Raw genomic sequence first — 22,094 nt, 5'->3', positions numbered from 1 at the left:
ATGATTCTGCTGGTTTGTAGATGCAGCTGGACAGGGACACTGTTGTCCTAAACTGCAGAGAAAACACAGATTCTTCAGTATAGTGCTTTATTTTTTACATTTAAAACAAAATCAACATTATGTTGAATATAAGAAACAAAACTATCTCAAGAATGTGCAGGTTTTTTTTGTAAAAGTCCAGTTGAGGGATGCTCTCAGTGAGGGTGGTAGAGGTTGCTGGGCGGCGACGGCGGCGACGGCGGTGGCTGTTGAGGTTCTGATGGTGTCGTGCAATAAGGAGCAGTCAGAGGCAGCATTATGGGATACATCTCAAATTCAGGTGGAGGGCTGTCTGGTCTGACGCCGGTCAAACGCTTGGGGTCAAACTAAAGAAAACAAAGTTCAGAGTTATTTTGTGCTTTAATTATAGGAAAACAAGGTATGACCTCAGTGAGCTACATTTCTACTAATCTTACTGCGCTGACAGAAAGTTTTCATCCTCACTGGACCAGTTTGCACACAGCTGCTCCTACTGTACACGTTTCCTACATGTTTGCAATGATTTTTTCTTTTTATGAGTTAAAACCTTTAGCATCCCGTGCAGATACAGTAAGTATAATGAGACCGTTCCCTTTCTGCTTGGCTGAGGCATGTCTCGCAGTACCACCAGCCTGAGCCTCTCTCTGGAGAACCATCCTTCAATCTTGGCACACCTTGCCCTCGAACTGTTCTCCCACTTTTCATTACAAAAACTGTCATTTTCAGGTTTACTGAGAGTTTTTCCACTGGCTCCCGTCAAGGTGAGTCTCTGAGAGTTTAATATTTTCTTAATGTCAGTCAACTTTTCTAGATGCCATTTTTTGTGTGGACTTTTTCAGCTTGAAATGTGAACCTTCGAGCCAGCTTGAGCTACTGAATAGTCTGGAAAAAGATTGATCTGTATCCATCATTCCCTTTATCACTCCTGGTCTCTCATGTCCTTTAGGCTGAGACATGGGATTTAAATAAAGTTGTAAAAGCATTTCAAAGACCATTAAGAGTAGAAAACTGCACCAAGGTTCAGTTGCATAAGGCTGATATTTCTATTGTCTTTTTGGTGAATTAACAAGCCGCTCCCAAAACCACTGTGGTCTTTGTGGAGAATTGGGTGTAGTCTGGGGAAGGGAGAAAAAAATACATTATTTTTACTCCTGAATCTTTCTTTTTCTGGCATTTTTGCCTGTGGGATGGTCACAGAGGAGGGAAACTAAATGTGTGAGAGAAGGTCAGTTATTCCTGGAAGTCCCGACCATCCAGGAATAACTGAAGCTATTCTTAGATGAGTTCAACCATGATCAATTTTGGCATTTTTTTTACAAGATCTGAAAACTTATTGTTATTGGATGGATGGATGGATGGATGGATGGATGGATGGATGGATGGATGGATGGATGGATGGATGGATGGATAGATGGATAGATGGATGGATGGATGGATGGATGGATGGATGGATGGATGGATGGATGGATGGATGAGGAAAAGTCCCCCAAGACTTGTAAAAGTGTGGAAACTGATTTTAGTTTAACTTTTAACCATACGCACACACTCACACAGTAAATCAAATGTAATCTCCTGATAGTGCTCACTAAGCCTGGAGATGAGTTCTTAATTCAATCCCAAAGTAAAAGCTGTAAAATATACTCCTGGAAATGTCATTTTAGATGTGTAAATTTAGGTCCAAAAGTATTTCGACAAAAATGTTATAATTTTGCCTTTATACCACCACAGTGGATTTGAAATTAAAAAAAATCAAGATGTGATATAAGTGAATATTTCACATTTAATTCAATTGGTTTCATGAAAATATACCATTTAGCGTTTCAGCCATGAGTTTTTTTCACCAGTAACTGAAGCTCATGCTTTACGGGGATGAGATAATACCACTGTTTTGACCGTTGGAGAACATTTCTTTAATTTGTCTCCAAAATAGTCTTGAGTTGCTGCCGCAGTATGATTTTAAGTGACATTATCCATCTACACTGTCAAGCACAGTATTATCAGATTAGCAGTTTTTGATGGCTTGTGAGCAGAGGGGATCGTTTTATGGACCTCAGAACTGATCATCAGTAAACACCAGTGAGGCCGTTTCCACTGTCAGCCCCATGTCCCCACACCATAACACTGCCTCCACCATGTTCCACACATGCTGTTCTTAGTTCCTGCTTCTCTATGATCTCCTCTATCTATCGTTCTATTACACATTTATCTTTGTTTCATCCTTCTAAAGAATCTAAGTATTCCTAGATGTTTTTTTTAAATCCTGTGTATTTATGTTCATCAGGGGCAAGTTTTTTTTTTTTTTTTTTTTTTTTTTTAATAATAATATTACTAGTTTTTGGTACCTTAGATTATGCTTAGGGTCTGAGCACTGACAGTGCGAAGGCCCTATTGTATCTGTAGGAACTTTCCTTGTTTTTTTCCTTCTTCCGACGAAAGGAGGGCCTTTTTGCCCCCCTAAACGTGCCCCAAAAGTCACCAAATTTTGCACGAAAGCCAGGCCTGTCGAAAAATTTTATATTTAATGGTTTTCATTAATAGGCGTGGCCTAATGGCTCAACAGCGCCCCCTAGAAAACTTCGTGCCGCAAGCCCCACAATACAGTTTGACGGACATGCACGAAAATCGCTACACACCTGTATCATGTCGCAACTTAAAGAAAATTCTCTTGGCGCCATGGCCGAAACCGAACAGGAAGTCGGTCATTTTGAATTAAGTGTGTAATTTTGCTGCAATTTATGCCGTTTCTTCGCCCGAACCGTAACGTGCACCCAGGTGTGTTATACATCAAAATGTGCGTCTCGATTCTGCAACAACGCGCATTACTTTTCTCAGTCAAAAGCGTTACCGTGGCGACGATAGACGCCAAAAAGCGCGCCCCCCCTTCATCTGATTGGTCCATATTTGATAGTCCCTACTTTCTGACATAACTTTTGAATGGTTTGACATAGAGAGTCGTGGCTGGTGTCATCCGCTAAATGTCCAGGCCTGAAGAATCTACATGCAAGTCATACAAGCTTCCACTGCAGCCTGAACGTGCACAAGGGTGCGAGGGCCCGTTCATCGCTGCTTGCAGATTTAATTTTACTTGTTTTTATGAGTCCTGATCTTTCTTATATGCTGTTTTATAATTCTTTTATTGTCTCTATGTCATGGAGCAGCACTAGAAATGCACTTTAGCCCAAGACACATTTCCTAAGGAACAAATAAAAAGTTATCTTGATGATGATCTCGTTCGGAGATAATAAGGGTTGTCCTTGTTTATAAAAAAGTAATACATGGTTGATTTGGCCCCACAGGATGTTTTTCCTCTCACTCTTATAGATGCAGGTTGTCTTTTTGCTCTCATGATGACCTCGTCAATTTGTCCAAAATACTTTTGAGCCCTTAGAAATGTTGCTACTTTTTCAAACTTGCTGTAATTCTTTAAAGGTCGATTCCATATTTTCTGTGAAATCTCTTAGATTAAAACTAAATGCTTACACTTTGATCATATCTTCGCTGTCTTATTTCAAATTCTTTGTCGGGGTGTTTGTAGGCAAAATCGTAAAAAATAAAAACAAAACAAAACAAAAAAACTTACTGCCATTGATCAAAAACATGTAACCTAACTGAATGATTTTGCAGATAGCTCACGTACCAGAGTATATGGTGGCGGGGGATCCACGGAGCTGTGGAAAAGAGTGAATCTGTCCCGGTGTGTATCCCCTTGCAGCTGGGTCTCTGCCGGAGGAATTGTGGGGACTTCATTTGGGATGGTGACGTCATACCCTCCTCTTTTCTTCTTCCAATTAAGGTAGAAGCAGAGGAGGACGGTAGCCATGACGATGGCCAAGGCTGGAAATCTAGGAACACATTCGCAATTTTATTTCATCTAGAAAATCTAGATATATGCAGACAAAGAAAAAAAGAAAAAGAAAATCAACTTTGAGCATGAGCATTAACTAATTACTTACATAAACGGAAAGATATTCTTGGCTTCAGTCATGGTTGGGAGTTATGGAAACCTGCTGGTATCACTGTGACAAAAAAAACTGAGTTTTATTGACAAGCTGAGCAGCTGTGGTGATGTTTCCAAAAAAAATCAACAATGGGGGAATTGAAAGTGTGATCTCTGAAGTGAAATGTGTCGTCAACAACAGGTGCTAAGTTAAGTTAGTTAATATTTATTTATTTCGGTCAATCACAAGCATAAAAATCAACAAACAATACAACACAGGTTTTTCCCTGGTCAACATTGTGATTATTTTGACCGAAAAGGTCTGGGCTTGAAGCATAAAGCTTATCTTGCCCAGCTGAGGTGAGTAGTATTCCTTTTTAAAATGTAATGCTCACAAACACTTGTGTACATAATGACTCGTCCCCTGCCCATCCAAAGGGTAATGACGTGCAGTAACTGGCGTTTCATTCACAGTCATGTCAAAACAGATCAGTGCAAACAAAAACCAATATTGGATTTTTTTCACTGGTAGCGCAGTGAAGGGACAGCATAACTCCTGACTTTGTGCTCTTTAGAGTTTCAACACCTTCATCCTATAAATCTGCTGCTCATTACAACTCCAGGCGAAACAAATCAGAAAATAACTTACATGACTTCAGCACACACCACGCTAATTTGAGAGTGTTATATAAAATGTGGACTGTAATCATGATATTGCAGAGGGAGGATTCTTACCTTATTTTTAAAAATCCAATACATACTGAAAGTGTTCTGGCCCTCAGGCTAGCAAATGATTATGTGTCACCACGAGAACTGCACTCTGTGAAGAGCTTTTACAGCATCACTGTCTTCCTTAAAGACACAGGTACACAGAGGCATCATCCGGCACATTTCTTGGGGCACGTGGAAGAAAATCATTAAGAAACTTAGTTCACTTTGTATTTTTAGCTATGAACCGCCACATTTCTAACATTCAGCCTTAAGCCCCTGTTAATCCTGTTCCTACTGCAAGCAACGTCTTCAGAAAATGTTGCTAGTTGTTGCATACCACATGTCTCAAACAGGCACAATATCTCTGCAGATGAATAAGGAGTAGTTGATCTAGAAAAGTCCAAGGTTGTTAGTTACGTCTCCATCCATGGAGAGAGTACAGTACTGTGGCTTGTCTTGCAGGATGTTGGTGGCCCGCTAACACGACCTCAAAGATACAACACACAATTCTCTGTGAGGTAAAGAAAAATAATCGCTAAAGGGGTTGAAGACAATACCCGGACTGGCCAAAATGTCTGTTCATGAGTCTACCATGCATGAGTCATGGAACAGGAAAGGTGTTCATGACAACACAGCTGCTCCCAAAACTAAAAGGAAGAGCTTCCCTGAAGCTGATGTAAATAGTGAAACAAAAGTCAGATCATTTTAGAAGAATACTCAACACTACGTATGGTGCAAAAGAGGCACACTTTACCAATATCATTACTCCCCTTAGTAAAGTATGGCGGAGGGAGTATCATGGTTTGGCTTACTTTGCTTCTTCAGGACCTGGACAAGTTACTTGCCTTGCCAAGTTTATCAAAACAGCTAAAGCTTAGTAGAAATTGATTGATGCAGCGCGACAATAACACAAAAGATTAAAGTAAACTTATCATCAAAAGAAAATCCTCCTTTTGGAGTGGCGCTGTCAGACCCCGGACTCTTACCCCAAAGAAATCCTGTGGAAGGACCTAAACAGAGCCGTTCATACCAGACGTCCAACATTGTGTCTGGTGTGATCAATATCAGATTATTAAAACTGACCATTTTCTGTGTCATTTTACGCTAAAGGTGCATCCAGCAAAGGTTAGATGCAGCTATTGAGTTTGAATGAACACTTTTCTATCTGTACAGCTTACCACACAGAGACTACAGTGTAGTTTTAGACACATTTGAAGAAGAAATACAGTCTAAAGACATCTACAATGCAGGTGTTTGAAAAATAAAGGCGTCACAAACTAATCCATAGCAACTAAATGTACGTCTTTTTTGACCCTTGTGGCCCATTGAGCCGGTGTTTATCTCCAGTTTCTGTAGCGCAAACGAACAGGTGGTAACCATGGCAACCACCTCCAGGATAGGACGCTAGTCTATCGCTGGATACTTCCCCTAGCAAAGCTAGGTACCCATTACACCTGGGTGAAGTGAGGAAAGCCGAGAGTAAAGCATCTTTCCCAAGGATGCACAAAGTGACGCCAGTGCCAGGGTTTGAACCCACGAGCTTCGGATCATGAGCCCGAAGCCCCAAACACTAGGCCACTCCGCTCCAAAGCAACTAAATGTGGTTACTCTTAAATTAAAGGCATTTACTCGTATAAATCACTTTATTCAGAGAAATACACTCACATTTAAATGTGTATATTGTATTTTGTAAATCAAAATAAAACTATCTGTATCAAAACACACATTCTGTACATACATACTGTATACATGCAGAATCAGTCACATAAAGATTTACACACACTACTTGTGGTGGATTAATCTCAGATGCATACTGACATGTCCCAAATAACACACTGGTCATTAAGATTTAACTGTTGAGGCAACTGGAGCCTGTAAGGCTCAAAAGGATGTAGAACCTATAACATTTTGTTTTCTTTCATATTATTATATTCCACACAGAGTTTACCTTCACTGTTTTCATTTTCTGTACATTTACACTCAAGAGTGAACCTTCAGCTCAAGGCATCAGTTGACGGGCTCAAAAATGTGACGGTGTCATTTGTTTTTCTATGTAAAAGAAACTACACTTCTTTCAAGGAACAGCGTGTTTAAAGTGGAGGATGACGAAGATGAGGAGGACTATGGCTGCTCCGAATAAGGTGGAGGGTCCACATATGACGGCGGTGGGTCCGGGTAGGATGGGGGTTCAGGCTTGAAAAAGAGGACACACAGATTTGCAAATGATGATAAAAGGTGCAATTTGATTACTGCTTATTACAGTTTTATACTTTACAAGATTTGAAATGACTAAATAAATATTAAAGCATTAGAATATAAATGAACTGCTAGTTTCTACCATATATGGAGGAGGTGGACTGGCAATCCTGGAGAAGTGTGCTGGAGACTCTCTGTAAGAAGGTGGAAAATATGCTTCATGTACGTGCTGCTCGTCCTCCTGCCCCTCGTAGATGGGGATGATGTACACGGCAGGAGCTCTGCTGGGCCTGTGGGGCAAAGCTGCTGCCTCTCTGCGCTGCTTTTTTGCAAGATGGCAACAAAATATCCAGAGAGCGGTACATAAACACATCATAGGACTCCTGTAATGAATGAGAGCTAAATCACACATGCAGAAATGACACGCAGATTTGCTGAAATTGAGTCAACACGTTCAAATACTTACTCTTTTGTGGGATAGTAAAATACCATGGCAGTTTTATGTTCAGACCCGAGAAAATGTTAAAGGAGATGAAGGCATTCGGTCAAAAAAAAAAAAAAAAAGGTCTTGAGAGTGAGTGTAAGTCTATTCTGCTCTTTGTCATGCAATTTAATGAGACTTTTGCAATACATTTACTCAGAGAAAGTTCAAAGGTATCTCTTTATCTCCTTATACCGTGCCCTCAAATAACATCACCAGGAACAGACTTCTTTTATAGAGCAGCAACACTGACTGTCAGCGGTAGAGGCAACATTCAGGAAGCAGGAAGGTGTATTTAAAGTCTGAGCTTTCTGATGAGTTTTATCCGTATAGACTGCTGTTTTCCAGTAGCTTTATTTAAGCACTGTTTTTGTAAATGTGTTCATGTTCATGTATGTACGGTAATGTGCAAAATGTTAGATAAAAACAGTGAACTAGAGAGATTTTCCACACAGATTTAGAAGTACCGTATTTTCTGGACTATAAGCCGCACCTTCATATAAGCAACATCCGCTCTATTTAAAAAAAAAAAATTTAAAAAAGATATGAAAGCCGCACCTGCATACAAGCCGCATCCGCTCTATTTAAAAAAAAAAAAAAGATATGCAAGCCGCAGATTTTTATGTTGTTAGATTAGATATTTACTACATGTACTGAATGATTTTGAACTGTAAATGATGTACATGTTTGTACCTAAATAGATCCTTTCCTAACAGTGTCTTTTAACACGGCAGCAACTTTGCTGATTAACACGGGACAGAACCAAGAGAAAATAACCAGTATTTATTTATCTATTTATCTGTTTGAAATCTGCTTCTACCTACTTCTATCTGCTAAAGAAGAAGTAGCGTAGTCTTCTTTGCATTCATTTTGTCTTAGTTTTGATTCTAATTCCGGTTAGAGCGCAGCGAGCGGTGGAAGAAAAATCCACAGAATAGCTGCACCTTTGTATAAGCCGCACGGTTCAAAACCTATGAAAAAAGTAGCGGCTTATAGTCCAGAAAATACGGTATTTGCACTTACAAGACTCGCGGAAATGTAAATCTTTACAAATGTACTGTACAGGTCTTTGAAAGTGTAAATAACAAAAAGATGACTTGGATTGATTAGGAAAGCGTGGTTGTAGCTGAAAGTTTTTATTTATTTATTTTGATTGCACAACAGGTCTCATAAAAACCAAACTGACTTTTCCCCAAAAAAGGATCAAGCAGAAAAAGGATTTACAAAATCTGCATTAGTCATACCGAACTAATCTGATGTTTTCCACACAGACAGTGAAGCTTACCTTCAACTACCACTAATGCACTGCAAGTTAAGTCATGCATTTACTTGCAACGGCGAGTTTACAGCCTCTGTGACCTGTTTAAAGACACAGAGCTCCCTGAGGTTGAAGCCGGCAGGTTAACTGAAGCTGCTCTCGCCACGGAGAACAGTGACAACAAACTGACCTGTTTTATAATGAGGATATGTGTTTAGATGCATAAAAATAAAAAAAGAGACATTACATTACATTACAGGAAAAAGTAGCTGGCAGAAACACCAGAATCTGTGTTTCAGCTTGTTTTTTGAGGAATGCAGACTACGTGTTGTTGAGACTTGTTGGAGGAATCTCTACAGCAGCTCTCTGTGCTGGAAAGATTCCTCCTGAGGGATTTGCTCTTCCAGAAAATGCCATCTCAAGCTTATACTCGACCATTAAATTTAGATGAAACAGCTCAAGCTTAAACCCTGAAAAGGGCTTTGGAAGTTTTGTTTATTGCCGTCAATCTCACAACAGACCAGAAATGTTTTCCTCGTGCTGCCGCGTTCACACCGTAAATTCATGGCAGAAGCCACCTGATCACAATTGTCAATATCTAGGGGAGAGGGGGAGGAGGAGGAGGCGGTGGGACGCCACCAGAGGTTTGGGCAGCTGGTCCTGGAGGAGGAGGAGGAGGAGGAGGAGGAGGCGGTGGGACGACACCAGAGGTTTGTGCAGCTGGTGCTGGAGGAGGAGGAGGAGGAGGGAGAAATGCAGCTTCTGGTGCAAGAGGAGGTGGCGGAGGAGGAAGTGGGCAGTTGATGGTGGATGGGCTGATGTTTGCCTGAGGTGGGGGTGGAGGCAGATCTGTGGGTGAGGGAAAGGTGGGTGGAGGGGGGAGGCCAGTACCCATAGACGACCCACCGGTGGAAGGAGCAGGAGGAGGGGGAGGCTGGTCTGGGACTGTGGGTTTGGTGGACAAGGTGGGGACTGATGGTGGAGGAACAGCAATGCCGAGATGGGATCTGTAAACCCAAGAAGACTTTGAGAACTCTTGACCTCCTGACAGCGATGACATCATAAAAAAACTGAAATGTAATTATACTCTACACAGAAAATGTTAGCGATTATCCCCATGTGTTAGTTACGTGATCTGTGCTGTAAAGTGTGAAATGATGACGCCGTTTAGAACTGTGTCCACGTACACTGGGATCTCTGCAGAGCTCTGGATGCTCTCTGACGTCTCTGCCTGCTTCCTGGGCTGTGGCTCGGAGACCTGTGAAGGCGAGATTACTGACAGTGAAAAAAAAAGAAAAGAAGAAGAGTACTGGCCACCTCCGTACACAACATCGTGACCCGGCAACAGCACAGAGGGAATTTATTTCTCTTAGGAGTCTCCAGTGGCGTCGTCAATTCAGTGGAAGCTAAGGTATGGCAAGGTTACGAGTCACAGAACTTAACTAAAGTATCAATCAACACGTCCAGCAAATACTCATCACAGAAGTCTGCTATGGAGCTTATCTGTGTGGTCAAGAAAATTTGAACTTTTTCAAATGCAGTCTCACTCACTGCAAAAACTCAAAATCTTACCAGGAATATTTGTCTTAATTCTAGTTAAAATATCACATTTTTAGTCAAAGAATCTCATTACACTTAAAACAAGAGTCATTACCAGAAAAATAACTTGTTATTTGACCATTTTCACCTGTTTCAAGTAAATTTTCACTTGAAATAAGTAGAAAAATCTGCCAGTGGAACAAGATTTATCTTCTCATTACAAGCAAAACAATCTTGTTCCATTGGCAGATTTTTCCACTTATTTTAAGTGAAAATCTACTTGAAACAGGTGAAAATGGTTGTTTTTGAGTCTTGTCTTAAATGTAATGAGATTTTTTTTAAAAAGAGACTAAAAATGAGACATTTTAACTAGAAATAAGACAAATATTCTTGTTAAGATTTTGAGTTTTTGCAGTGTATAATAACTAGTGAAATCGATCATGTTGCCCTTATTTGCATTTGTAGTTATTCCATAAATGTATTTAAAAAACAAACATTTACATTTTCCCTTGAAGCAAAGGTGTGGCGGCTGCCATACCTTGCCATACCCAATTGACGCCCCTGGGAGTCTCGGTCTAATGAAAAATCTTGTGAAATGTGTAAAGTCAAACTTTGCTCTCAATTTAGAATCCACTCTACCTCAAAACAGTGACCGGTGGAGTCCAGGATGGAGTATGAAATTGGTTCTCTGGAGTAGGCTCTCTCAGGTTCCTTTCCTGATGCCGGTGGGGTCATGTGCTTCGAGCGAGTCTTGTCTTTGGGGGTTGTAAAGACACCGATCTCCCTCCTGGCCACCTTCTCAAAGTGGATAGCTGCAGCCTTGATCAGAGTTAAAAATCAACATGATCACATCATAAAATGAATGCACAAACTGTAGATTTCCCTATTTTGCATTGATATGCGCTCAAAATTGAAGGGTGACATTCTGAACTCCTCTTATGTTACAAGGTTGAAGTCCTCCATGTGGCTTGTGATTCAGAACAGCAGCAACACAAACTTGCAAAAACAAAACAGATGTAGAAGAATCCACACAGCCTGGGCCAGTACTGTTTATGTAAGTCTAATTAGATCTGGCCACCGTTAAATGTTTATTATTCAATATTTTTTCCCTCTTTTTCTTAACATGATGTTGATTATTTTCAGTGTTTGATTTACAGGAATACAAAATTAATCAAATGTGAGAAGATTTTTTTTATGTAGTGGGGAATGTGGATGAAATGACCATCTGAACTCAGAGCAGCTGCCGTTCGAAGCAGTTTAACCCAACTCTGATTACAGCTCAAAGAGCCAATCCCAGACCGGGAAATGTGTAATATTCAAAATATTTTCACCCTGTTGCTCACCATAGTCTTGAAGTTTATCTTAAAAGAAAAAAAAAAAAATGGACAATAGGGAAAGTTTTATCTGTAGTAAATGAGCAGATTAAGCAGTAAGAATGCTGTCTCAGAGCTGCAAGATCCTTGGTTTACGTCCTGACATGTATTTTTCATATTCTACCCACTCTTGCATCAGATTACTATATATAATCTAGTTTGAACCCAAAGTGTAAAAACATTCATGTTGTTCTACCTTAGCGGGGAAAGTGAGCGTACGTGGCTGTTTGGCTGTATCAGAGATGTTTTATTTGAAACTGTAGAGTATCTTTGGCTGTATATGATCCTATGTTTTGCCTGACAACCGCTGGGATAGGCTCCAGCTGAACCTCGGGATCCTGAGTAGGATGAAGCGATATGATTCAGGGGACGCATGGATGACTGATATGATGAAATCAAAGCATTTTCCCAACATTGCACTGACTTTTTTTGTAACAGAAAGTCACAAACAGGAGGTAAATAGCTTATTAGATATAGATGAGATAATTAATTTCTCTTCAGGGATTAATTAAATATTTTATAATTTAATTTGAATTGAATGAGGTTGGTTTTCCTTTCTCCGAAGGTGGAAATAACAAATATAAATGGCTGTAAGTCATTGTTTCTGATTAGTATTGTATCGTATTTTCTCAGTATTAATGTCAACTGATTTTCCAGTTAACATAATTTTCATTACTTCACAAACATTTTCTTTACAAATTTATACTCCTTAGGCGGCTTTACTGAAAACAAAATCAATAGCAGATTCACATATTCTGTCTTTGTGAGGTTTTAATAATATTTATTGAGGTTTTGACATAGCTTTGGTGAAAACATTACATTCTTATAAAAACAAACGCCATTACTGATCTATCCATAACAGCTGATTTTAAAGGGGTGGAGCCAACATTTTAGCTTCCCTGTTTTGAGACTGGTGTTTCAGCTTCGTGCTACACAATTGTAATTTGATCAGGGTTTGTGATGTCACAGGACCCTGCAAATCTGAACAGCTATTCAAGTTTTTGGGTTGTTAGTCAATTTTAGACACCTAAACATAACATTTCAAATTATTTTTTTTGTCACAATTTGTCCCCTTTATAATAATATAATAATGTCCCCCATGTCTGTTCACAGTGCGTATCACTGATGTCTTAATCAAACTCACTATTGAATATTCACATTGAGTTTGAATCTATTTGCACCATCTTTTTTTTTTTAATCACGTTTTTCATCTCTATTTTTATCATTCCATCTCTTGCTCCAGCGTTAGGTCCAGCTGTGCAGGGGCTGCGTCACTTTTCTGGACAGAGTGTGTGTTTGGAGGTTTGCTCACCAGTGACAGCATGTTGAGAGACGACTCCATGTATTTGACCTCCGTGACCTGTGAGTCCAGCAGCTTGATCACGCTGTTGGCCACACTGTTGATCTGATATGTGACACTCGCCAAAGCCTGGACGAGCAAGTCCTTGGCCTCCGCAACAGCCGCGGTGGGATCATCCGCCTACACATGATAAGAAAAAAAAACAAAAAAAACGATCCAGAATCAAAGTTATTTCCATCAATGAAATGTGCCAAAAAGTTTCACATAGTTACGCCCTTTAGTGGGTTGTGATGTTAATTTTGTTTCTGATAAGAACTCACCTGAAGATAGTTGTTTTCACAGTAATCTGCCACTTTGAAAAGGTTACTGCGGTTATCAAGAAGATCCTTCCTGGCAGACACCGCCTCTTCTAATATCTGACTAATAGTTTCCGAGAAGGTCTTTTCTCCCATTGTAACAAATCTTGAAAGGTTTTGTGATGAAAACACACAATTTTGTCAGGAGTCAGTCGAAGCAGGGAGGTGTATGTAAGATCGGCGGAGAACGCGGAAAATCCTACTGGAGGCTATAGATCTTCTAGCAGCTGGTCTCAGGACAGGGTTGCACAAGACCTGCAGTGAGAATGATCAACAAATAACATCTGTCTCAACTGGTTATACTCGACACCTATGTTTTCTGTTTCATAATTGCTACAATTTATTATGTAAGGTGTATCATAATTTATATCAATATCCGATGGTTTGTATTTCAGGAGTATAAATGACAACCACCTGTAGCAATTGCATGATAGATCCGCTAGGGGGCAGTGCAATCCAAGGAAAGTTCAGTCTGAAAACGGCTCAACTTTGCAAATACAATCATGCTGTGGAACTTTTTTTTAACTTAAAAACCACATGTTTGTTAAAAATGGACAAACATGGATGGAACAACACTGGATTGTTTGAGACATCTTGTGTACACAAGTTGAATTGACCCCCCAGATATCCCCCTCCTGGGTTTGCCTGTGTACAAAGACTCACAGTTCTCTGACTTCAAGTTTTCCTCCGTGGTTTACAAGCTTACAAAAACTAGTGTAGTCCGAGAAGGCGCACATTGATTTCATTAGGTTTCCAAGCAAAGAATGATGACAACAACTGAGTGGAGAAACATTTGGAGTAACAAAAGTCCCCAGCAGCACATGCTGTACTGCATGCTGGTGTCACTCACGCCAGATGGGCATCCGTTCAGTTCAGGCCTCCTCGCTTGTTTTCGATATCTGCACAACCATGAATTGCGCTACCATAAAATTTGGAAGCATGTGAGATCCACAAAACTTACCTCTGAAAGCTCTTTGATGTCATGATAAGACTGAGATAATGTCAAGTCAAAATGGAATGACGACAGAGATCTCACATTTGTAATATTGACTCAAATTTGACAACTGCCACAAGTTAATTTTCTGCTTTGTAAACCAAATCCCTGTTTCTCTCTTTGTTGATTTGGGTAGGATATTTTATAATCAAAATGCATTAAATATCAGATTTACATTTGTCACACAAACTATTTTCCTCCTTAAAACAAACCAAAACAGCTTGTCAGGTTTCATAGGTGTGATTGTGATAGTTGTTCTCTTCAAATTAGGTGATGTTATCTGTTTATTGTTGCTTAAATTAAAGTGGAATATCTTCATAACAGATTCTTGATTAGTTTATGACTTTATCAAACATTGCCGTTTCACGTGTTCAGCACTCTGGTCATACCAAGTGTTGCAATCTTGTTGGTAATTTCCGACTTTCTTTTCCCCCCATCGCTCTTCATGAATTTGTGCACATAGTAATGTGAGGTCATGAAGATACTAGCATCTTTCAGCACTTTATTCTCTGTAAAGAAATGGCCAAATATTCAAATATAGTGAAGGGCAGCTAAAGAAACGAGGAAACTTTATACTTACCGAGCTGGCTTCAGACCGTGTTATTTTTATTCGTAAGCCTCATATAACCATGACATTGTCAGCTGCTCTGTCATTAACTCAAGCGCAATCTTATTTTGTTGTTGTCGGGTACTTTATTATCCTTGGTGTGGGCTGATAAGATCACAGAGATTAAAGGTGTTCACCAATAATATATCAAGCGCCACGTGATAAGATAGCTTTATCATCAGGCTTCCACACTCCACAGATTAGTTGTATTTAAATCTAAGTCCAAAATGCGTATCATTCAGGACGACATTGAAAGAACACTTTTGTTTTATGGTCTTGTTTACACAGCTGAACTATCCAAGTGGGAAATCAGATGCTTGATTTAGAAATGCAATGCAATGTGATACATCCTCATCAGTGTTCACCAAAATTATGTCTTAGACTAGAGCCTGCATCTACTGACTCCAGATCCACCGGCCACTCGCTGAACTGGAAATACAGTAATAAAGGCAAGGCAAGTTTATTTCTATAGACCACAATTCAACAACAGGGTGATTCACAGTGCTTTACAAAGACATTAAAACATGCATAAAAAGCATGATTTAAAGTTTAAACAAATAATAATAAGATGAATAAATAATACAAAACATAACAGTAATAGAAATGACAGGATTCAAACCCGAGGACTTTAACCCAAAGAGAGTGTATAGGATTTAAAATATGATAGAGTTTTGAAACTCAAATTTAAAAGTACTAGTGTCGAAAAGAATTAAAGACAAACAGACATCACTTAAAAATAATTAACAAATGAAATGCAGACATAAAGGTTGCAGTGCATTATGGGGGATTACTGAAATGCAGCAGTAAATAAAAAGGTTTTCAACCTTGACTTAAATCAACTGAGATTTTCTGTAGCCCTGCAGCATTCTGGGAGTTTGTTCCACAGCTGAGGAACATAAGTAAATGTTGCCTCACTGTCTGTGTACAGAAAGTAGGCGTGACCCTGACGACCGGAGGGTTCTGGTTGGTTCATAATGGACCAGGAGATCAGAGATGTGTTTTGGCCCTGAACCATTCAGAAATGTATAAATCTATTTATAAATTTATAAATTTTAAAATCTATTGTGTGACAGACAGGAAGTCAGTATAAAGATTTAAGAACTGGAGTTATATGCTTCACTCTCTTGGTCTTAGTGAGGACTCTGGCAGCAGCGCTCTGAACTAACTGCAGCTGTTTGATGGAGTTCTTAGGGAGACCTGTGAGAACAGCATCGCAGTAGTCCAGTCTACTGAAGATACAAGCATGGACACGTTTTTCTAAGTCCTGCTGAGACATCAGTCCTTTAATCCTGCTGACTTCAATACTGTCTTAATGTGGCTGTAAAAATTCTGGTCTGAGTCCAGAACCCATCCCCGGTTCTTGGCTTGGCTATTTGTTCTTAGCTTTAGCTTTTTTTGCTTGAAGCTGAGTGCTGACTTTTGATCTTTCTTCCTTGGCTCCAAACACTATTATGACTTCTGTTTTGTCTTAAAGGAGCTGTATGTAAGAGCAATAACTAAACGAATCATAAAATGACCCCGATATGTCAACAGACATTTAAAAATCATGTTCATTTCAAATACTTATGTCACTGACAACAGCACTCAAGCCAGGATATTCCAGTTTAAAAAGAGGAGTTGCAGCCCTCAACTGATGTTTATGTTGTCATTTTTTGTTTTGGCCTGAAGCTCCACCCTCCACCTATCTCCCAATCACCAAGTCAGTATTGTTTCGGCATCCGGGTTGCCAGCTCGGCTCTAATTATCGCAGCCATGGCAGCCTACGTTCCTGCTGCATTCTGCAGCCTACCTGGCAACCTCTGGTCGGGGGGAGGAGGGGGAGGGTACACGCCGCTCAACAATATTTTGAAAGTGACTGCAGTACCAGTTTTGGCCATTTCTTACAGACGGCTCCTTTAATTTAACTGAAGAAAATTCAGGCACATCCATTCTTTAATTTGATCAATGCATTTGATCAGTGTTTGAATTGGATTATAGTCTCCTGGAGAGATGGTTACATAGATTTGTGTGTCATCTCCATAGTTATGGTAACACATTTTGTTCTTTTTTATAATTTGAGTGAGTGGGAGCATATAGATGTTAAACAAAAGATGCCCCAGAACTGAACCTTGAGGAACTCCACGTTATTTTTGTTAGCTCCGATTTGTAGAGCAAGTGCTGTACCAGAAAGTCCCACCCAGTTCTTCAACCGCTCTATCAAAGTGTTATGGTCAACCGTGTCGAATGCAGCACTGAGATCCAGTAAGACCGAGACTGAAATGTTGCCACTATCCGTATTGGAGCAAATGTCATTAAGGACTTTTACTAGAGCTGTGTCAATGCTGTGATGTGGTCGGAAACCTGACTGGAATACATCAAAACAGTCATTTATTGTTATGAGATTAGACATCTGTTGAAAAACAGCTTTTTCTACGATTTTACTGAGAACGGGGAGGTTCGATACAGGCCTATAGCTGTTCATAAGTGACCTTTCTAGATTTAAGTGGCCTAATGACGGCTGTTTTTAGGCACTGAGGATAGATACCTGAAAGCAGAGATGTATTTACAATGTCTAGAAGCTCTGAGGACATAAAATGTGCAACACTTTTAAAAAACCCTGTTGGCAGAGTATCAGGGCAACAAGTGGTGGAGTTTAGATGATGTACTGTATGATGTCATCCAGGTTCTTATGGAGGACCGGACAGAATTGTGTCATGGTGAAGTAGTAGGGATGGACATGTAGATGTCAGTGCAGAGCGCCGCCATCCAGACCTTAACATGAAATCTTCCACGGGAAAAGAAGAGGAGTCATTTAAATATCCTGTAATCAGCTGGAGAGACCTTCGACTTTGTCTGCCTAAGTAAGCAAATCACCAGGGCCAATAAACAACTATGAAACCATAAAGGTTTGAGGTTGTAACTAGTGACAGGTAAGAGAAGTAAGAGTAAGTAAGTAGAAGCAAGAGAAAACTTTGAGAGTCATCAGTTCATGCAATGTTTAAATTGAAAGAAAGTTTGAAGAGATAAGTATCATGTTTATTATGCACTGTCACTGAGCAAGAAAAACCGCAAAGAAAACATGTATAGATAAGCATGTTGAAAGTTAACTTTTAATAGTATTTCACATTGTGGTTTGTTTCCATTTGTGTTTGCCTGCCAGCAGGAATATTATTCTCTGTTACTTCTTTGGTTAATTACTACATAGACTGGCATGATAGCAGCTGTTGATCAGCATGAAACCAGAGGGAAGATGTGTATTGTGCCAGACATGAATCCTTGTATGTATAGAATTTGTTTGAGATCAGAGAGTCAGATTACAACCCATATTTCAGAGGATGCCATATGGCCCTGTGACGGACTGGTGATCTGTCCAGGGTGTTCCCTGCCTTTCACCTGAAGAGAGCTGAAATATGCTCCAGCAGATCCCTGACACCCTGAACAAGAAGAACCAGGTACAGATAAAGGATGGCTGGATTGCTCACTGAATTATTCTTAAAAAGGGGCATATTATGAAAAGATTAAAATTTTGTGTGCTTTCAACTTTTTCCTTCAGGGGTTCGTCACAGCCGGTCACACAACCCTCCACATTATCTTTATTTCCACACCCGTAACATCACAGTGTATGTGTGGATGTGAAGACATGCAAAGTTCAGCTTAATAAAGCCAACAGGTCATCTAGACCCAACAGTACTTTCTTACACACATGTAGCCCTGTAGCATCCACGTTTAATAGTGTGCAGCATATTTGCAACAGGAGATTGGATAGTCGGGGCTATCACAGCCTCTCCACACTTCACAGACTTCTATTAAAGGAAAAGCCAAATTCAATTACAGAACTGGAGATTGGAGAAAGGCGACAAAGACAGAACTGCTGTGCAGACACACACACAAAACATGCACACAAAATAACCAGTGGCTAATTCTGGCTGTGGATAGACTTTGTCTTCAGAGCACATCCTTGTGAGCTCAATCCCAGTTGGTCTTCAGGCACCTGCTGTCCTTTTCTCAAATCTTTTTTCCCTCCGCACTTTGTGTGCCACCGATTTCTAAAACCTCAAGGCAGACCTGGAATAAATTCATTTCCTCACCCAATATTTTTTCATATTTGTGTTTGCATTTTAAATAAATTATGGTCTGGCTGATTCCACTTCCCTCGAGGACTCTTTATAGCATGCCTATACATCATCAGCCACAAAACAGTTTGTCTTCTTATGAACTTACACACCTGCTTCCCCCCTAATCAATTCATTATCAGGCACCATCTTTCTATCAGCCCAGCCAGGATGTTTCTGTCAATAAATAACCAGCCACTTAACAGTTCACATGGAGGACAGCACGTGATGCATTTTTCCACCGACAAAGACAAGTGTGAGTATGAGAACATCTTGGTTATCTGGTATCTTTTATTTAAAGATACCAGTAAAGTCGGCCTTCTATCACCTGAAGAACATCTCCAGGATTAAAGGACTATTGTCTCAGCAGGATCTGTAAAAACTCATCTGTGCGTTTATCTTCAGTCGACTTGATTACTGCAACATCGTCTTCACAGTTCTGCCTAAAAAGTCAATCAGACTACAGCTGATCCAGAATGCTGCCGCCCGAGTTCTCACTAGAACTAAAAAAGTGGATTACTCCAGTTCTGAGATCTTTACACTGGCTCCCTGTTCCTCAGAAAAAAATACTTTAAAATACTTTTGTTAGTTTACAAATCACTGAATGGTTTAGGACCAAAATACATCAGGCTTGTTGCCATATCAACCATCCAGAACTCTCAGGTCCTCAGGTTCAGGTCTGCTCTGTGTCCCCAGAATCAGAACCAAACATGGAGAAGCAGCATTCAGCTTTTATGCTCCACAGATCTGGAACAAACTTCTAGAAAACTGCAGGAACGCTGAAACCCTCAGTTCCTTTAAATCAGGGTTAAAAGCTCATTTGTTTACAGCTGCCTTTGACTGAATCTAAATTCAAATAATGTTAATTTCAGTACTACCCTGTAACTCTAGTTTAACTGTTCTTTATTATACCTTTGCAGTGTAACTCAATCTTTTTTTTCTTCTCTACACATCTCATGTTTTCACTAAAGCACCTTGTTCCTGAAATGTGCCACACAAATAAACTTGCCTTGCCTAAAAGATATTTGCTATAGCCTATAGTGTCATAAGATAACCGCTGCTAGGCTTATTGTGATGGAGTTCAGCACATCTGTAGGAGAGTTTCTTGTAATTTTTCCAGTGATTCAAGGCTGAAATCCTTGTTGCCTCAACTACGAATGCAATGCTGTCTCACTGCGATGTGACGGAAACGCCTTCTGCTTTCTCGCTAAATCACACTTCTGATCCAACTGGGAGTTCAGTCTCAGTCTGTGGTTTCTTAAGTGCTAAATCAATCCTTTGGACAGCCAACGCTGGTGCCTTCAATCATGACACATAGCACGTTACACTTGCATAAGCTGAACTCAGTCCCCTGTGTTTTTTCCCTCCTGAACTGTAAATGACAGCAAAATGAGAAGAGCGCCGCCTTATCTGTTCCAGAGGAAAGTCCTTATCAGCGACTACAGTGACATTTTCATCATCCAAGGCATTATTCTACATGTGAGATATCCATTTTAAGTGCCAATGATTCTTTTTGCCTTCAACTGTCAAACAGGTTATAAAAGAAAGATCTCTTATGATTTATAGTTTCTTATCCAAGAAAACCCTGATTAAGACAGTCATCAGCTCAGAATCTATTGAACACAATAAATCATTTTAGTTAATTTATTGTAGTTATATCCCTATCAATGTTCATAAAGACTCAAGTGTACATGACCTCAAATAAGTGCTTGATAGTGTAGATACATAATGATAAGCTAATAAAATTACACTTAAAACCAACTTGAATGTAAGTAAGAAAAGATGTGATCTATAACTGCTTCTGATTCAGACCAAAACATTTCAAGAACACATGTTTTTCTTAGAATTTAATCCTCCAGTGTGCGATATAAAAAACAGGGATTTATTGCCCTCATTCGTCCACTTTCCATGTTCAAAGGTCTTTTGGCATAACATAACATCACTCAAATTTCATCAAATTCCTCCAAGTACCAGGGCTTTTAAAGCCAACACTTACATTCACACCAGCGATTATGGTATCAAGAATGAGGGAACTTGGAATTGGTATGTTTTTTTTCCCTGGTTGGCAGGGGGGAAAAAAAAACAAAACTTGCCAACCAACAGGTTTGCTGGCCAAAAGGATTGATTTTAACAATCTTTTTTTACAGTGATGCACCTGCTTGTGCAATAACTTGGTCACATGTCACTTGGATACACAGCTCTTGAGCTATGTAGTTAAGTAGCTTACAAGCATTAGGGTTTTCCCATCTAAGATATAAATGGGCGAAAGAAAAAAAATTTAAAAAAAAGGGCCCCATGTTATTAACAGGCTCCATGCTGGCCGCATGGCACTTGCTTGCAAGGTGAAGCTCAGATAAGTTGGTGATGAATGGGCACGGGCCCAAAATGGTATCTTCTTTTGGTCCCACTTGAGGCAACCACAAAAGAAACCCCAAGTGGGCGATGCCCATAGGGCCAAAAAATCCCTTGTCAGGCCCCAGTTTCCCACCCATGAACATCTCGGATGACCCCCACATACAAATGTTGGCTGGAATAATTGCAGTAAAAGAACATCTACTGATACTTTGTGTAGTGTAAAACTGTTCAAATGCTCTCTGAGAAGATTCCATCATAAGGAGATATATTTGTTTAATTTGAATTCAAAACAAACTGTGTGTGGCTTGTTTGGTTTACTCAGCAATGGCAGGAAAGTGCACACACGTGTTTCCTATTCCATGAAAAAACAGCTCACTTGAAATCATGCTGCCTTATTAACAGTAATTTAATCAAAAGTCTTCCACTAATCTGAAGGAATGAGACTACTTAAGGTCACTGCGCTACAAGGCCACTGACGTAAGCTTTGTTACATGCCACAGTGCAGACCATATACACATACACTCACCAGGACAGCTTGGAAAGTTTTTGGAGGAGAGCAGTGAACTTGTCCAGTCCTAATGATAGCCTGAGTTAAGTAGAGTCCTCTGCTGCTTTTTGATCACTTACAGAAGCCTGATAAAATTACAGTGTATCAGGAGAACACATTGTTTCGATTTGGAAAAGAAAAAAACCCAAACTGTGTTGTTACATGTTTAAATTGTGGAAAAAGATGGAATTTGAGGTGACTCACTGTCACATGGTTCATCCATCTCTCTTTCCAAGGAGTTTTCAGGAATAGCCTACTGTTCACTCCCCCCCTCGTTTACTGTAAGCCAAAGGAGGGAACTGAGTGAAATATGTAGAGTCCCTCGACACCC

At 39.9% G+C, this 22,094-nt stretch overlaps 2 protein-coding genes across 2 annotated transcripts; both read right to left on the bottom strand.

The window, feature by feature from the left end:
• Positions 1-6,301: 6,301 nt before the first annotated feature.
• LOC133419425 (uncharacterized) lies at positions 6,302-7,482 on the bottom strand. The gene is made up of 3 exons (XM_061708602.1): positions 7,329-7,482; positions 7,005-7,245; positions 6,302-6,859 (listed from the first exon to the last, which is right to left on the bottom strand). Exons 1-3 carry the CDS (start codon positions 7,352-7,354, stop codon positions 6,788-6,790), a joined length of 339 nt encoding a protein of 112 aa, XP_061564586.1. The 5' UTR covers positions 7,355-7,482; the 3' UTR covers positions 6,302-6,787.
• Positions 7,483-8,460: 978 nt separating this feature from the next.
• On the bottom strand, positions 8,461-13,989 carry abi3b (ABI family, member 3b). Its single transcript, XM_061708651.1, has 5 exons — positions 13,134-13,989; positions 12,826-12,993; positions 10,780-10,959; positions 9,789-9,859; positions 8,461-9,608 (listed from the first exon to the last, which is right to left on the bottom strand). The coding sequence occupies exons 1-5, from the start codon at positions 13,263-13,265 to the stop codon at positions 9,200-9,202; spliced, it is 960 nt and encodes a 319-aa protein (XP_061564635.1). The 5' UTR covers positions 13,266-13,989; the 3' UTR covers positions 8,461-9,199.
• Positions 13,990-22,094: the final 8,105 nt, after the last annotated feature.

Source organism: Cololabis saira, chromosome 19, assembly GCF_033807715.1.
Source record: "Cololabis saira isolate AMF1-May2022 chromosome 19, fColSai1.1, whole genome shotgun sequence".
In the NCBI taxonomy this organism is placed as follows: domain Eukaryota; kingdom Metazoa; phylum Chordata; class Actinopteri; order Beloniformes; family Belonidae; genus Cololabis; species Cololabis saira.
Note: the sequence above shows the minus strand (reverse complement) of the source record. Positions and strands in the feature narration are given on the sequence as shown.

Excerpts from the sequence above, each read along its gene's own strand:
- LOC133419425 (XM_061708602.1), bottom strand. The coding sequence starts at position 7,354 with ATGGTATTTTACTATCCCACAAAAGA. Across the intron at positions 7,246-7,328 it reads TTTTACTATCCCACAAAAGA|GAGTCCTATGATGTGTTTAT; the intron begins GTAAGTATTTGA and ends CATTCATTACAG. Across the intron at positions 6,860-7,004 it reads GTCCACCTCCTCCATATATG|CCTGAACCCCCATCCTACCC; the intron begins GTAGAAACTAGC and ends CTCTTTTTCAAG.
- abi3b (XM_061708651.1), bottom strand. The coding sequence starts at position 13,265 with ATGGGAGAAAAGACCTTCTCGGAAACTATTAGTCAGATATTAGAAGAG. Across the intron at positions 9,860-10,779 it reads CCACCGGTCACTGTTTTGAG|GTCTCCGAGCCACAGCCCAG; the intron begins GTAGAGTGGATT and ends TCGCCTTCACAG. Across the intron at positions 9,609-9,788 it reads AGCTCTGCAGAGATCCCAGT|ATCCCATCTCGGCATTGCTG; the intron begins GTACGTGGACAC and ends TTGGGTTTACAG.